The sequence below is a fragment of the Sphaeramia orbicularis genome, chromosome 19 (assembly GCF_902148855.1).
Source record: "Sphaeramia orbicularis chromosome 19, fSphaOr1.1, whole genome shotgun sequence".
Classification (NCBI taxonomy): Eukaryota; Metazoa; Chordata; class Actinopteri; order Kurtiformes; family Apogonidae; genus Sphaeramia; species Sphaeramia orbicularis.
Genome location: NC_043975.1, coordinates 25,525,976 through 25,538,483, shown reverse-complemented (window position 1 = coordinate 25,538,483; position 12,508 = coordinate 25,525,976). Strand labels below are relative to the sequence as shown.

General features: G+C 38.3%; 1 protein-coding gene across 1 annotated transcript in view; it reads left to right on the top strand.

Annotated features, from left to right (window-relative positions):
- Positions 1-12,508, top strand: part of LOC115410559 (thyroid hormone receptor alpha-B) — a 158,357-nt gene that overhangs the window by 130,023 nt on the left and 15,826 nt on the right. The window contains exons 6-9 of the mRNA XM_030122248.1: positions 594-694; positions 2,113-2,260; positions 2,391-2,596; positions 10,996-11,142. Coding sequence (XP_029978108.1) covers positions 594-694; positions 2,113-2,260; positions 2,391-2,596; positions 10,996-11,142 — 602 coding nt within the window. The remainder of the gene's footprint in view (positions 1-593; positions 695-2,112; positions 2,261-2,390; positions 2,597-10,995; positions 11,143-12,508) is intronic.

The window sequence follows — 12,508 nt, the reverse complement described above, 5'->3', positions numbered from 1 at the left end:
AGGTTTAGGCACAATTTCTCTCGAAGGATGCTGTCACTGTAGAAGCCACCCGTTGAGAAACGAATGACTGACCTCCAGTGGAGGACTGCACATGAGCCTGTAGTTATGGAGAGACACAGAGCACAGCTGGACTAGAGCTCTGGGGAGGGGAGGGTTCTGGGAGGGTGGGGGTTGATTCCCAGTCTGCTGGTTTCCTGTTTGTTGTACAAGGTTGCAGGGCAAAAGAGATATTCAGAAAGCAGCAGGTGTCATGGATTAAAAGGAGTCCTCCCTGGTGAACTCATAATTTTTGCATTTGAAGTCAGTAGTGAGGAAGAGATCTGCTCGGGTTATAAATAAAAACTGATCTGAACTGTCAGGGCGCTAGAGAGAATCAGATTTTATTCAAGAGTATGAACAAGAGACGTGCTAAAACTGGGATAAAAAATATATTGGTGCATTTAGTGAGCAAGAGGTCTGATATTTGGGAGATATCTGCTTGGGTTAGTGTATACTCATGGTAAATGACATTTATTACCATTTTTCTTTTGTTTGTTGTTGGTTGATTAAGTCATTAAAATGTCAAAATTGTCTGTTTCTCTGTCTGTCCTCAGGGTACATACCTAGCTACCTCGAGAAGGATGAGCCATGTGTGGTATGCGGGGACAAAGCCACAGGTTATCACTACCGCTGCATTACCTGCGAGGGCTGCAAGGTGTGGCCACAAATACACACACACACACACACACACACACACACACACACATACACACCTTTAGACATTGGGTGGATCAGCCAGTTAAAATGATGCCTCTGGGGTAATCTGTTATTTGGGAGGTGTTTGTAATAAGTTAATGTGATCACATTGACATAAATCTGGAAATGTGACACTTACCAAAACAACTGAACCGACACTTCGTTCAACACTTCATTAGATTCATTTTGCCAAATGGGCCTGATTTACTGGCACCTGAGTGGCTCTTACAGCTTTTTTGGTGTCAGTCTGGTTCATCATCTCTCAGATTTGTGTAATTATTTTCATAAATGATCTTAATTTGATCTATTTACTGTAATTCTTAGCATTACAGCTATGAAATACTGTAGTAATTATTTGAATTGTGGCATATTCAAAGATGACAATAAGAGTTTTGCACAGATATCACACTTTTATTGTCATATAGGCACCAACATATAAACATACTAGCGCTTTGACCTGTGTGGAACCACGGGTTCTAGATCCTCTGATACAGTTAATTCCTTTACTTTCTTGGTAAATTCCATTGGCATTTTCAGTTGAATAACCTCTCAGCTGGCATGTCTGTTTCTGCACATGAACTTTGACACCATGGCAACGTGGCCCTATTGTTTATCTGTTGCTAGGTAACCCACTTCAATGATGATTCTATGATTATGGGTATAGTAACGTAATTGTAAGGCTATTGTATTCCAAAATTACTAATATCTCCCAAAATGTTGGTCCTATCAACTTGCAGTTTTTGCTAGTCTCGTCTTTGAACAAAAATACATAAGTTTGCCAAACTGCAGCAGTCAGCTCTTTCTGGATTTTGTGTGATGCTCAAGACACACACACAAACAGAGTCCATTTCCCTTTTATAATATAGATACTATGACTAAATAGTTCTAAATCAGATTTTTGGATTTTTCTTGACCTGTTATTACCGTATTAATTTTTGTCTAATTATACCCTCATATTGTTAATGTTATTTTGGAGATGGCATGATATCACTTTATTCTCAAAGTAATATTAAAATATGTTCTTCCTAAACTGTCGTATAAAGTGCCTCTGAACATAGTCCAACATTACTGTCCTTATATAATTACAGCTCTGGAATTCAGATGTAGTAGCAAGTTAGGAATACATACAAATATTAGATTTTATCATTCAGGAGAAGCAGTAGTCAGGGTCAAGCATCTGTTATAAGCATCACTGTGTTTTAAGTCCTCCTCTGCAGATCTCATAGAAGCCTCTGCTTTCTCCCCTTGTTCTTTTACCTTCCCTCTATGTGCCTGTCTACCTTTTATCTTGTTCTTTTCTTTGTGGAAACCTCTCCGACTGTGTCTTTCTGTTTCTCTTGTTCCTCCTGTCATGTCTACCTTGGCGTTCGCCTACAGGGTTTCTTCCGTAGGACCATTCAAAAGAACCTCCACCCCACGTACTCCTGTAAGTACGATGGCTGCTGCATCATCGACAAGATCACCCGCAACCAGTGTCAGCTCTGTCGCTTCAAGAAGTGCATTGCTGTCGGCATGGCCATGGACTGTGAGTGACGCACGTACTTACTCATGTACAGACACAGGCAGGAATTAAAGGCAATGAGCAGAAAGGAAAGTAAAGATGAGCACTTGATGTACTGTATTGTGTGTCTTTGTCTTCCTCCGTTACCTCTCAGTGGTGCTGGATGACTCGAAGCGGGTGGCTAAGAGGCGTCTAATTGAGGAGAACAGGGAGCGACGCAAGAAGGAGGAAATGGTGAAGTCTCTGCAGAACCGTCCAGAGCCCACTGGGGCTGAGTGGGAGCTGATCCGCTCGGTGACTGAGGCCCATCGACACACCAATGCTCAGGGCGCCCACTGGAAACAGAAGCGCAAATTCCTGGTAAGATGATCTGGAGAAGAAGTAAAGGTGTTTGAAACCTCAAGTAATTTAATGTTAATCAGCTAAGTACATTTATCGGTCTTCAGCGAGTATTGCAATAGAAAAGCAAGTTTGTTTATAAGAAATGATCACATCAATATAGAGTAAACCTGGAAATTTGGTTCGGTGTTTTCAGAGACACGATTACGTATTGACACAGCAATAATAATGGCTTGACTAATCTGTGATTTACATAATTATACAACATGATTTCAGTATTGGTGGCACTGGATTAATGGTAGTAGAAAGAAAGTTTTCGGATACCCTTAAAATTTTACACAATTTCAAATATTCAAATGAAATATTTGCAGAAAAATATTTTGTGTTTCAAAAGGTATGGCTGCATCAGACAGACACAAATGTTTTTTGTTTATTAACAAGAAGAAATAACAAAACTAAACTCTTGACAGTTTCAATATGTCATACCGTGGAACCATTTCATTTTCTTTCTGAAACATCAAGTTTTGATCTCAACAGTCATTTGTATTTTTTTGTGTCTGATGCAGCCACACCTTTTGAAACACAATTTTTTTTTTTCCCCACAAATTTGGCATGATAATAATTGAGATTGTGCAAACTTTTAAACTTATTTTCTACTACTGTATATCTAGTACTGGTATTATTGAAATCATATAATGATGCAGATCATAGATTGGTCGAGCCAGAATCATCACTTCCTGAATACATAATGTGTCTCTGAAAACACAGAAGCAAATTTTCAGGTTGACTCTATAATGATAAATCGATATTTATAAATTGATATTTTCACCTAATTAAAAAAAACAAAACAAAATATCCTACTTCAGAAATTACTTAAGTTTCATCCTTCTCCATTGTCGCATCACTAATAGCTGGAGTCATGCTGAAAACGACGTCACAGTATTTTAAGGGTGTTTTCACACCTGAATTTCATTCCAATTCAGGGTTCATTCATGTGTTACAGTGTTGTACATCACCTTGTTTCAGTTTATGTTCACACTGCTCCATGACCCCAACACCACACCCATGTAAACAGGTGGAAGCCTCCTGTCTGTTGACATCTGGCAGCGGCACTTTATTGATAGAGCCACACTGCTTTATGGTAATGTTTGCGACATCGCAGCATATAATACTCAGAGTCTGGCCTGGTTGTAGGCAATGTCCCCTTTAATAAACGTCCTGCCCCCTCAAATTAAGGTTTCCAAGGGTAGGAGAAAAAAAACAAGAGCTGCACAACACTGGGAGACTTAGAGAAATTAGTAAAGTGTCTTAAGTTTCACTTTTCACTTTGTACAGTCGTATGATCTACACGGACTCATTGTGAGGTATGTACGGTACAGAACGCACCCCCGCATAATATCCCCAGCGACATGTACCCCCTTCACATTCCTTATCTCCACCTCATAAATGACTGTCTGGAACCGGCACTACTCAGTGGTAGAGAAAACTGTAGTTGTCTATTTCTATCAGCGATTGCAACTGAGCTGAGATCACCTCTTCCAAACGGTCTCAGCTCCGTTGTTTTGTTCTGGAATGGAGCGTGATTACTGCTTTCACATATGCCCAATCGAACTGAGGCAAAGACTTGTTCCGGAACAACGGCTCCAATTGATCCAAGTTTGAAAATACCCTAAGTTGCATCACTATACTGACCAGCCATCCTTTGGAAATACGGCGTGCTGCTGAGGGAGTCCAGGCGATTTGAGCTGATACTGGCTTTGAAAAACAAGCAAAAATGTCAGAAAATGTTTCATGTAATACAAACCATAAATAATGTGTCATTCAGTCAGTCAGTGCACTCAACCACACCTCTAGGATTACATTTGAAATAATAGGAAAATAGGTCAAATAAAGGTAATTTCTCTATAATTTTAGTTCATTTTAGTTGGTTTTGTAAACTCACAATACAGTTCCACTTACTAGATGTATTTGTAAGGTCACATTTAGATTTTTCCTTTGTTTTTACTTCAGTTCACATTTACACATAATTTTCATTACTTCATCACTTTCCCAAACAATAACCTTGAACGTCAACATCATACATACTGCATGTGATCAAGATGTATTCATTTAAAATTACTGAAAATGAAAATAACCAGAACAGTATTTTAATCTTTATTTAATGGAGCAAAGTGAAATATAGCATAACATATGTGAACAAGAGCAATGACAAATGAGAGAAACAAAAGCGAACACACAATGACACCACAAGGGTAATTTTGCACAGTAAGCCGTCTGGTGCTACATTACTGTTAAAGCTATGATTTTTGTGCTCCCTGCCAAAGTAGAATGCAACACAACAGCCCAGTATGGATTATGTCTTCACACTAACATGCATGCTAAAGTCGTCAATGATAGGCTTTGGTTTTATCTGGGTGGCTGAAAGCTTTCCTCACATGACTGACTGTCAGTGTAGCTCCTTATAACTCTATCGCTCTATATTCCCTGCTGTCTGCTTCAGTTTCTTTGCTCGTTTCTTTCTCACTGCCTGCTTCTGTGTTTCTGAGTTCACTCCAGCTTTTGAGGGGTTTATTCATCCTAATCCTTCCGGGCTCTTAACTAGACCCAGTTCTCTTCATAGTACTCATTCATACCTCGACTCTCTATTCTGTCTTTAATCTCTTTCCCGTCTTCATGTCTTTGTTTCCTCTATCACTGTCCCTCTGTGTCTATCCTTACTTTCCCCCTTTCGTTTTGCCCGTCTGTTTTGCATGAGCTCCCTCCTTATCTCCACCGAGGCAAATCCTCAGACATAAGCACTCATCTGCGAGTTGGCAAGGATGCTGGCAGTCGGAGTCCGTCTCCCCCTGAACTGCCCTCCTGCTGCTGGTCTCACATTTATCCTGTCAGGGTATCCCCGCCCGGTATCAGTCTACATATGCCAAGACACGGTGACGTCATGTTTTTGGTCCAGGCTTATCTGCGATGCGAAGACCGAAACATACTAATGGTTTCATAGGACAAAGCTCACATGAAAAACTTCTACGCTGAGAATGTGAGAAGTGTGTACAGACGTTAGATGAAAGGAGAGAACTGGGGGTGGGGTCGGAAGCACTTACTGTATGTGTCAGGTATTGTGGAGGGCGTTGCTAGGCAACTATAACCAAGTGGTATGGTGGGATGGGAAATGGGGCCATATGGGTGTAGGTGGGCAGGTGTGAAGCTTCAAGCAGAGCATAAAAAGTGGGAAACAGCAGATCCATTTAAAACCTGTTGTTTGTGTGTCTGCTTATTCTCATGGAGCCGTGAAAGTGAGATCATTTCAGACCTAGTTTTGACTTTTTGAGGTTTTGTTTATTATTGAAGGTTGGATTTTAGATCAAGTTTAGTTTTGGTGAGTCTGTAAATGGTTTTGTGTGTTTTTGTTTTTAATCAGAGGAATTGAATTTCTTCTTCTTCTCCTCCATCTTCTCCTTCTCCTCCTCCTTGTTCTTCTTCTTCTCCTTCTTCTCTTCCTTCTCCTCCTCCTCCTTCTTCTCCTTCTCCTCATCCTTCTTCTTCTCCTTTTTCTCCTCCTCCTTCTCTTTCTGTATTTATAGAGCACTTTCCAAGTAAAGCGCTTCACAGAGAAACAGATAAAATACAAAATTATGAAATGTACAAAGGGTGTAAACAAAAGACTATAAAAATCAAATAACAAAGTAAACAAGCGGCTTCGATAAAACCAGGATATGCCCTCCGGTAAAAGTACATTTTATTTAGAGACTTAAAAGTGAACACTGACTGAGTTTCACTTCAGGGGATGAGTTTGGTTTTTATTAATTTAGTGTTAGCTTTAGTTGTTGTTTTTGTTTGTTTGTTTGTTTGTTTTTTTTTATTTATAAGCTGAGAAAGTGGAATGCCAAACAAAGAATACAATTTATAAAACCATTAACAATGCATTAACTTTGGGGAGAAAATGAAGGCAACTCTTATTGTTGCTAGTTTTAGTTTTAAATCTGTCCTTTTGACTAACCTCATGATATTCATGGTCCACCAGTGATTGAGATAAAAATAAGGGCATTAAAATAGAGTGACGTAATTTATTAACCCTGCAAAGTCAGGGCATATGCTGGCATTTAAGCCTAAGGTAAAATAAAACTACAGGAGCCTTCTGTGCCTTTGTGGAATAGTGTATATCACAGTGCTCGGTTCATCGGACAGGGCAAACAGTTTTATTTCACATGGACTTGGTCCTCTAACAGGGCTCTGGAGGCTGAAGCCACTCAGCTCTGCATTTCTAAATTTACATGCTAAGCCAAGCAGCACAAGCCCATCCAACCGTATGGGGACTGTGATTCACTGATGATCCTGAGGTCTGAAGAAAATACAGAGAATATGTAAAATTATAAGTCAAATTAGAATATTGCTTTGGGTCAGGCTTCTACAGATGGATATTTGTTATTTATTAACAACTAAAGAATAATGGTACTCTATCAGCCAGGAGATTTACATATACAGTCAGGTAGACATCTAAGGAGACAGGGTTATGTGGCATTAACATCATTTGCATTCTGAGCCAAATGCGCACAGAATGTCAGATATGCAAAAACCTCAAAACCAACCTGACGTCTTTGAGTAACATATTTACCACTGTACTGCAGATGTCCCTGATAGGAGTCTGTATCATCACACGGTTGTACCTTATTATTATTGCACTCCATCTGTGAGATTGATTTAGGCGGATTCTTAGCTGGATATTTCATTCAAAGCCATGACACTTTTTTTAGACGTATTGTTTGTGATGTGACCTTTCACATATTGTGAAGCCATGCAGTTTAAATCATGATGCTTTGTTATGACGAAAGAGCCAGTGTTTCATATTTGTTGGCAGTTGCACTTTGTTAAAACAATAAGCAACGTCTAATTTGCTGCACCCTTGTGTCTTACACTTTGTATATTTTGGCGTGATCCCACTGGGCTCTGATATTGATTAATTCTTATGAAGCTGCAATTTCTCTAACCCTCAGTAACATAACTCTCTATACATGTTTTTATGCTTTTCAGTCTTTTTTTGTTTTCCATTGGAGTCCAAATGAAACATAATTGTACTGAGCATTTCACTTTACTCCAATTTCCCTATATGTTATGAACTTTTCAACTTTATCTACAGTTGTAGTTTTTTTTTAAATTTCCAGGAACGTTATGGAAGTAGGTCAACTGGCTGGATTGAATTGTTCTGCTCAGTCATTCAGAAACTAGAGTGGACACATGATCTCCCAATGAGAGGAAGACTGAAAGTTCTCTGATTTGCACATACATACATACATACATCTTGCAACTGATGGGATATTACAGCCAAACTGGGAATTTAAAGCTGGGTACTAACTAAGCTAACACCTGAAACAAAATCCACAAAAATTAATGCACAAAAAAACCCAAAAAAAAACACCCATAGTCTGTGTATCAACTCATCTGTAGAAACTGGTGCACTGGAAAGAAAAGATTATAGATTATTTCCACTTTCACCCAGTGATATTCATTTACACAGGCTGAAAAATGACTCACGAATCACTGTTACAGCCTCAGATAGAATTCTTTCAGTTTTGATTGTTAACATGTTTGACACTAAATAGAAACGTTTCTTCTCAATTCTCTGCATTTTCACCCCTTCACAGCTGCTCTTTCTCACTCCGGAGAGCAATTTCCTCTATACTGACATGAAAAATGCCTCTTACCACCACTGTTGAGCTCAGCGTTTCATTTTGGCCCTTCCAATGAAAGCCCATCAAAGCAATTATTACAATTATTTAAATTTTCCATAACTGCTCCGCTGTTGGGCGCATCGCACATAACTGGCTGAAGTTTGCAGTGAATTAAATGCTTCTCCCGCTGGGTCTTTATAGATGACTCCTTGTGTGTGATTATTCTTATGCAATCTCAGCCCATTTATTGTTGATGCCCCGCCTGAATAAATGACTAGGTTGTGACACATGCTTCATTCACTACAATGTGAAGTCATATTTTTCATAGTCACACCTGGGATTCACATAACTCCGTTAACATATGTATTACTATTCGCTTCTGCACATCCCCACTGCAGAAAGTGCTATCTGTTTGGTGACATGTCCCATTCTTCTTACCAAGCACAAACGGCTGCCCTTATCTGATGAATTGGTTTTAATTTGTCTTCCAAGGCATGTCAGGACTTTTTCCGAAGATGGCAAAAAAGGGTGTTAAAACTTTTATAGGCACTTGTAGTCTCTACTAAATTAAACTATAAGCTTGGAGTCACTTTTATCATTCTGTCTATCATCATACTTTATTCTTATGTGCTCTTAAACTGTCACACACAACAGAAGCTTGTTTTTCTTTTGTCCACTACAACGAGGGTAGTCTTTTATCTTGTCCTTTCTTTTCTCCTACCTTCTACTCCAAATAAATCACAATACTCAGCTAAAATCAAACCTGACCATTTCCTGACCAGTCAATTTATCATTGGAAAAAATGTGATGTAAAAAAAAGAACTTCTTAAATGCATTCATTCACCCTTTCAAGGTCCTGGCACTGACATCATAAGGCATCTAAAATAGCCAAGTAAAATAGATTTTTAAAATGAAAGTGAGAAATTCAGTCTGCAATGAATAAGAAAGGAAGTGCACCGCAGTCACTAAAGATTCTTCAAATCAAAACAACCATATGCCGCATAGTTTTTTTATGTCTTAAAGCTGCAGAAAGCCAAAATTAAAACATACACCTTTGTCATGTGACGCTCTGTGTCTAACTGAAAATACTACATTTATAATTTATGTTGTTTCATGCTGTTAAGGAAAGGTGAAGTCACCTTTCAGAACATGGAGCAGAGCACAAGAATGCAGGTTACATCTGATCAAAACTCATCTGCAGTTGGTACTTAGAGAAATTCAGCCTCTGTATCTGTCTGAAAACTAGTGTAAGTGACCAGAATCTGCATCACAGGGTAGATTTCTGCTATTCTGCATCATAAAAACACAAATTAGTAGCTGCAGATATGTTATGTCCTCTCAGACCACTTGAATTACAATATGCTTAAAGGTAATGCAGCATTAACCCTTTATCGGGCAAGTGACTACTTTTAGTAATTTCCACATACATTACAGGACATGGGCAGCAACAGTTCTAGTGTGGACAGTCAACAATCTCAGGTCCAATGTGTTCTGCAGGGTCTGTAAGGTCCACCTCTGCATGAACAGTGAGTGTAACTGATCATTACTTGCATTAGTACTAGGGCTGTCAAAATTAACACAGATTAATCCATCATCATGATTAATCTGATTAAAAATTTTAATGCAATTAACCCATCTGCAGTGTAGAATGACTCAGAACGTCTCTGCCATTGCATTCAGGAAAGTTTGTTCAAGTAGAGTTACTGTCACACATGTGCAAATGAGCAGTTGATCCAGTAGTGACAGGCAGCAGAACCAACCCATAAAGGTGGAAGACACTAAACAGCACATTGACCCTCTGGATGGAAATATGAGGACAAAAAAAAAAAACAAACAAGACAGGACAGTTTTTTTCTTGAAACTGTTGAAGGTGTTTAATTAACACGTTAAGTGCATATATATATATATATATATATATATATATTCCTTTCTTTCTTGAGCCTGTTTGCTCATGCAAAATGAAACTCTATTAATATAGATTCAAATGAATAATATTTAATCGTGATTAATCTAAATTAATCCACAGCAACCCTGTGATTAATCTGATTAAAATGTAAATGTTTGACAGCACTAATTAGTACCATTTCTTTGTGGTACCTAACAAAGCAAAACATCTGCCTCAGCACTTACTGTATGTTGGTCTGATGATCTAAAAGTGATATTCTTTACACCTTACATGTGTTTTTCTTGTATTTTTTTTTTTTTTTTTTTACATATACTTCTTGGATTTTTTTTTGTTTTTTTGCCACTTACTGGTAAGGAACCAAATATGGTAACTTCACTGACCTTAATTTTCTACATAACAATAAAAAAATTGAAAAAAATTCACTAAACTAATAAATTCTTGCTATGTCCTCCAATAGCACATTAAGTTTGAGATTTTGAATTTCAGAGTATTTCTATGAGTGCCCTATAAAGGGTTAAGCATCGACTTGTATGATGCAGTCTTGACCATTCGACTATTAGCAATAACAGAATATTCACCTTACATGATACATTTGGTATTTGAGATCTGCCCACCAATGATAAAGCAGGAATCAGGGGGCTTGTCAACCCAAACCAGATGCCCAGGACATCCATAACTCTAACCCAGAGCGGTGTCACATTTCCTTATATGATGCAGGGAAATTCCTAAGTCTTCTACATTTCCGGCACAGATTGTCCTCTTTTAACTTTGTTCCCTGGAGTGTTGTCGCTTATCTCATTTTGTCATTTGCACCGGCTCTAATCAGATACCTCCTTCTGTTTCTAATTCAGCCAGAAAAAATCGGTCAGTCACCGCTCGCCCCCACGTCAGACGGAGACAAGGTGGACCTGGAGGCCTTCAGCGAGTTCACCAAGATCATCACTCCTGCCATCACCCGCGTCGTCGACTTTGCCAAAAAACTGCCCATGTTCTCCGAGGTGGGTGCCGGTAGATAGCTGTTTCTGCTTTCCCATAGTATCATCATGACGTTACACTTCAGACACAAAAGATTTCAGTTTTTTAAGCTACTTAAGTCACAGCAGCAGCCAGAGATGCTCATTATAATCTGAGAATCACTTCTCTTTCTGTGGGCTCCACCTTACTTAGTAACTTGTAATCATGTTTCTTGTCTTTGCTGCTTATAATGAAAGGTTTCCTGATTAGATAATTATTAGACTGTGTCTGTGTGTGTGCAGCCAGAGACAAAGGAGTTGTGTGAATACAAATGTGATGCGCACAGTACTAGAATATCAGAGCAGAAAAAAAAAGGGACTGTAATCTCTCAAATCATTGTTAAATAAATGACAGATAATGATGGAAATATGCCAGTGTCACCAGTATGTTTGGAAGAAAAATGCATTTGGGTGCTTCTTTGAAACTGGGCTCATTTTGGTAACTGGCATTTTGCCAGCTTTTTAGACCCAATAGTAAAAGACAAATTTAGACATATTTCTCCCCAGGATGTAAGTAATGATGACCTCAGATAAATGCATAAAAATTACTGTTTTGCTCTGAGCCATCCCAAAATTAATGAATTTTGTTATCAAAATTGGACCAAAAAAACTACTGAGGTGTCAGTGCATTTGATCTGTAAAACATGGCTTGAGCTGGTCTTATATACCGCTACAAATAAAGACACTGTGTTAAATTTGATGATCCTAGTGGTTTTTCTAATCCAGACATGCAGGTTTTTCATGAATCCTAGTCTCATTCCAGGTTTTGTATGTAACCCATCCCACTTGTGTTACATGCAGAACCTGTCCATTTAAACACATATAAATCGCGATTGATTTTGCAAAAGCAGTCATTTTTGTGAAACACTCTGCCTTGCATAATTAGTTCAATTCCCAAAACACAGCTGTGAGAGAATAAAAAGATATTTTAAAAAAAATAATAGCGGGTAACTTTCATGTCCTTTTGACCGTGTTACATGCAGATTTTTGTATTAAATATAATGTAAAATAATATAAAAATGTGTTTCATCTGAAAAATTGTTTCTCTTTTATCTCAGTAAGTATTTATTTTTAAAATAGACCCAAAGTGCTTCCAAACTTGCTTCATAGCATTAGTCTACATCTGGTTTGAATTTTTAGCCCCCATGTCCTGTTTTTAGGGACCAGTTTCATAGAAGCACCCATTTAGATCGTGAAATTAAACCATTAACATTGTATGAATCTTAAAATTATGTATACTTCATTCTAATGAGTGTGTAAATAAAACTAAATTCTTTATTTTGTGCTGGAAAATTCTATTAGTTTTAGAAGCTGAGAAAATCAATAGTGTAAATGAAGCCGCTGTGGTAAA